Source organism: Sardina pilchardus, chromosome 18, assembly GCF_963854185.1.
Source record: "Sardina pilchardus chromosome 18, fSarPil1.1, whole genome shotgun sequence".
Taxonomy (NCBI): domain Eukaryota; kingdom Metazoa; phylum Chordata; class Actinopteri; order Clupeiformes; family Clupeidae; genus Sardina; species Sardina pilchardus.
Window position 1 is genome coordinate 25413291 of NC_085011.1, and position 5000 is coordinate 25418290.

Here is a 5000-nt window from a genome sequence, read left to right on the forward strand (position 1 = left end):
TGTGATTCTGATCTAAGGACAGGAGAGGGGGGTATGGGGTTCCGTTAGAGGGAAAGGGCTGGAGATGGAGAAGAATGGGGGAGGGAACCAGGCGTGCTGCAGTGCTTATCCCGTGTGTGTGTGTGTGTGTGTGCGTGTGTTTGGTGAGTGTGTGTGTGTGTGTGTGGGGGGGGGGGGGCATTTGAGTAGTAGGCAGCATTTGAGTAGCATTGGATGTTTTCCCATTTGGGTTTTATGGAGTATATTGGAGGAAAGACTTCTGCTGAACTGAGGCTGCTCCTCTCTCCTCTCTCCTGCTCTCCTGCTCTCCTGCTCCCCTGCATACTCTATTGAAATGTCCTGCAAATAATTACAGTTTTCCGCTGGATGATAATTATAGTTTTGAGGGGAGTCCTGTGGGAAGAACCTTTTTCACCCAGCTTATTCACATATTTCAGTTAGCGTGTGTGTGTGTGTCTGTGTGTCTGAGTGCCTGAGTATCCACATGCATCTGCATGTGGAAATCTAGTAGCACTATGTTGGTGTGTGTGTGTATTTGGAAGGAAGAATGTGAGTCTGACAGTTGTTGTTAGCTAGAGAGAGAGAGAGTGTGTGCGTGTATGCATCTGTGTGTTTGGGTATTAGTGAGTGAGAGAGTGTGTGTGTGTGTGTGAGTGAGTGCATTAGTATGTGCCGGGATGGCCGGTGGAGGCGGGGGATAATTGGCCAGTGTGTGAGTGTCAGCGTGCTGAAGAGGGGATAATGGCGGCTTCACGCTGCTGCCAGGGGCCCCCTGCGTGGGGCCCGGGGGCCGGCGGGGTGCGGGGGGGGGCCTCCAGCGTTTTTGTGAATGGGCCCCTCACCTCTGCTGCTCCGCTCCTCATTCACAGGCTGCGGGGCCTTTGTGCGGAGGGGATGGGAACCAGGGAACCTGGCAGAGACGCGCTGACCTCCCTGCACCTCTCCTCTCTCACAGCGCTCGCTCTGCTCCCTCGCTCTTTCTCTCCCTCTCGCTCGCTCGCTCTCGCTCTCGCTCTATCTCTCTCGTGCTTCTCCCTCGCTCTTTCTCTCTCTCTCTCTCTTGTGCGTCTCCCTCACTCTCTCTTTGAGGGGGTGTGTGGGTGGGGGGGTGTTTTTTGTTTTTTTGCTCCTCTTGGCAGTCTTGTGCTCGGCTTTCGCTTTTCTTCTCCCCTCTTACCCCCATGTCTTGCTCCTTGCTCTCTTCCTCTAGTTGGCCATGTCCCCCTTTTTCCCCTCCCTCTCTCTCTCTCTCTCTCTCTCCCCTCCTGCTCCCCCCCTCCATCCCCATCTAGCTTTTAATTTCCACTACATCTATTTTATGGAGGAGAGTTTTTGGGGCTTCTCTTTTCTCCCCTTTTCTCTCCCACTGCAGACGTTTGGGCCGAAGAGAAAGGACTTCGCTCCCGCTTATGGTGTGAAGCGCTTAAAGAGTGCGATGCACAGAGAAAGAGAGAGAGAGAGAGGGGGGGCAGACTTAAAAAGAGACGAAGAATAGAGTGAGGGATTTATTTATGGAAGAGAGAAGCGAGGGAAAGCGTGGGAGGAAGTGAGGAGCACGGAGTGATAATTAAGAGAGAGAGAGAGAGAGAGGGAGGAGTGGAGGAGACCTTGAGCTGAATGAGGCGAGAGAGGAGGGCTGAGCCAGAGAAGGTTGTCTAAAACGCCTCCTCTTTTTTCCATGGAGCACCTCCCAAAGTGCTGCGTCTCCTCTCCTCTCCTCCATCACTCTCTTCACTGCATCCCTCTGTCCTTCCTTTTCCTTTCATCTTCCATCTTTCCATCTATCTTTACTATCTCTCTCTCTCCATCCTGTCCTCTCCTGTTTGATTTACACTCCGCGTCCACGACCACGTCAGCAGCTGTGTGAATATGCATGTGTGTGATTTGGAGAAGTCCCGAACTATGGACAACCAATCACCATCTCATACTCTCGTCGCATTCAAACATACAGACTGACGTGGTTTTGATTTGAGTACATGCAGAACTCTGATTTTTGTAGTGTCTTTAGGGGCAAAAAGAATACTTTTCTTTGTTTGCATTATCATTTCATATATCAACCAAGTTCACCAGGCATCATTTTCAAATAGGCCCTATGTGTGTCCTCTAATGAAGGAAATGTAGTTAAGGTAAATTAGTGGGCTAATTGAATAACTTGATGATTCAAGATAAGATTGAAGTATGAGTGGTAGTAGATGCTGTAGCTGTATGCTATGGCTTCTGTTCCTCCTGATATATTTCTCTCTCTCTCTCTCTCTCTCTCTCTCTTTCTCTCTCTCTCTCTCTCTCTCTCTCTCTCTCTCTCTCTCTCTCTATCTCCCTCCTCTTTTTTGTCCTATAGGGAGATTGCCTTCACCAGGCAGTTGCAGAAGCAGTCTCCTAAGCTGTGTCACTACTACCTGGGCTTCTACATTCACTCCTGTCCAAAGATGCGCTACAAGGTGAGTCTCCTACCTGGTTCACACACACACGCATGCACACGTGCGAACGCGCACGGCCGCACGCACATACAAATGTATTCACTTTCACTTCTCACTTGGCCCCTTCTACTGTACATGTCTCAAACAAGTGTGTATTGTCCTTCACCTCTGGTTGAAACCCTGTGTGTGTGTGTCTACGTCTTGGACTTGGACTTGGACTTGGTGTGCACAGGGATGTTGGGTTTTGTTTTTGTTCTGCAGTCAGCGGCCGATTTGTCGGAGCAGCACTCAGTGGTGTGTGTGTGTGTGTGTGTGTGTGTGTGTGTGTGTGTGTGTGTGTGTGTGTGTGTGTGTGTGTGAGGTGTTGAAGGGGTAGTGACTCTGCTGACTGACAGAGACAGGAAATATGCAGCCGCTGCTCTCTGACCCCCAGCACTACTCACCCACAGTCACTCTCTCACTCTCTCTCTCTCCATCAACTCAGCCAGCTTAGGCCCTGTCACTCTCCTCTCACTCTTTTAACACACTTTTTATACTGCTGAGAGGTCAGTTACTTTACAGTGAGTGTACTTGTGTGTGTGTGTGTGTGTGTGTGTCCGTCTGTGTGTGTGTGTTTGGGGCGGGCGGTTCTTTCTGTGTGTGTTGGAGGGGATTCTAGCAGGGGCTTGTTGGACCATTAGAAGACATTGAGCCTCTTTTACACACTCTCCCAAAGCTCTCGAGAGTCATTACCCATCAGGCACTGGGGCAGAAAGGGGAGCAAACCAGGAAGGAACGGCCTTTTGGGTCGCGTGGATGTGCGTTGTGGGGGTCTCCCGTGACGCTTCCACCCCCCCTGCCCGCGATCCATCGCTGTGATTGACAGTCCGTCGCCAACGAGAAAGAAACGCCTTCGAGAGTGCTGGGGGGTGGGCGGGGGGGTTGGAGCGCGCGTGCAGCCAGTGTTATTTTTAATCCCATCCCACATATCCCTGCACTGCCATCAAGAATTTTATGCGCACGCGTGGGATCTGTTCTTGGAAGAGTCGAGAATGTGAGAGAGAGAGGGAGGGAGAGAAGGAGGAAGGGAAGGAGTGGGGGAAAGAGAGAGGGAGGGAGGGAGGGAGAGGGGCGAGAATATGTCCTGTCCCGTGTTTTTATTACTGGGGTAGTACTCTACAGGTTTCCCCCGTCGGCGGGCCGAGAAGCGTTGAGGGGGAACGGTGACACCTGTGGAAGGTGTTAATCCCCCTCTCTTGGCTCTCGCTTACTCGCTCGCTCGCTCGCGCTCCCCTCCATCTGCTTCCCTCGTTCCGCAGAGTCCCCTCTGTCCTCGCCGGCCGCAGGAGCCGCGTACGCGCAACATTCCTCCCTCACCAACGACCTGTGTGTGTGTGTGTGTGTGTGTGTATCTGGGGTGTGTGTGCGTGTGTGTCTGGTGTGTGTGTGTGTGTGTGTCTGGTGTGTGTGTGTGTGTGTACAGTATGCATTTGTAGTTGTGTAGGTAAAGCTTCTGTAGGCACTACAGGGTGAGCTTAATTCCGCCCTCTGCTCCTTTTCTCTCTCTCTCCCTTTCTTTTTTTTTTCTCCCTTTTACCCTTACCCCCCCCCCCCCCCCACACACACACACACACACCCCACCACATCCACCCCCTCCATCATTCCCTGCTGTGCTGTCTGAACTACTGAGTGTTTTTGGACCTGAAACTGCGCTCACGAAGCATCCTCTCCTCCAGCTCCAGGAGTGTATAGTGTTGGTGCAATAGATGGTGGAGGTCAAGTCCCCTAAGGGGGGCCTGGTTGGGGCGCAGCCCACAGGATGGAGGCCTGCGCTGGGGTGAGCTCCAGCGGTGGGAGGCCTGTGCTGGGGCTTTTTAGCCCTGGGAGGGAGGCCTGGTTTGGGGTAAAAGCCCCGCTGGAGAGAAAGGCCTTTGGCTACGACTGGAGCAGGCATCACTCCACTGCTCGTGTGTTTGCAGCGTCCCAGAGGTGCTTTTGTCCGGGCGTCCGACCAGAGCCGCGCAGCCGAGGCCATGTTAGTGCAGGAGAGAGGGAGCAGGAGAGGGGAGGGAGGAGGAGGGATGGAGAGGGAGAGAGGGGAGGGAGGAGAGAGGGAGGAGAGACAGGGAGGGGGGGGTACGATAACGACATGAGAGTGCAGGAGCAGGAACACAGGTGCAGTAGAGTGGACTACAGCTTGGCAACCATTCCACTCTCACACACACATACATACACACACACACACACACACACACACACACACACTGACTCTGAGGGATGTGTTTTTAGTGAGGTGAACAGCTGATCCATCCACATGGATAAGAGAGCAGCAGCAGCAGCATGGAGAGGAATGTGAGTGTAAGTGATGGAGCAGCAAGAGAGATGGAGTATGAGTGAGAGGGGAATACGGAGGGAGAGAGAGAGAGGGGTACATGTACAGAGAGAGAGAGGGAGAGGGAGAGGGGGGATACAGGGAGAGATGGGAGAGAAAAGGAGAGAGAGGGAAGGAAGGAGGGAGAGAGAGAGGGGGAATACAAGGGGAGAAAGGGAGAGAGAGGGAAGGAAGGAGGGAGAGGAGGGATGGAAAGAGAGAAAGGGGGAATA

General features: G+C 52.9%; 1 protein-coding gene across 4 annotated transcripts in view; it reads left to right on the plus strand.

Moving 5' to 3' along the window:
• The window catches only part of LOC134064325 (arginyl-tRNA--protein transferase 1), a 95122-nt gene that overhangs the window by 48538 nt on the left and 41584 nt on the right, over positions 1-5000 (plus strand). For all 4 annotated transcript variants that reach the window (XM_062520236.1, XM_062520235.1, XM_062520234.1 and 1 more), the window contains exon 10: positions 2339-2438. In XM_062520236.1, the coding sequence (XP_062376220.1) occupies positions 2339-2438 (100 nt within the window). The remainder of the gene's footprint in view (positions 1-2338; positions 2439-5000) is intronic.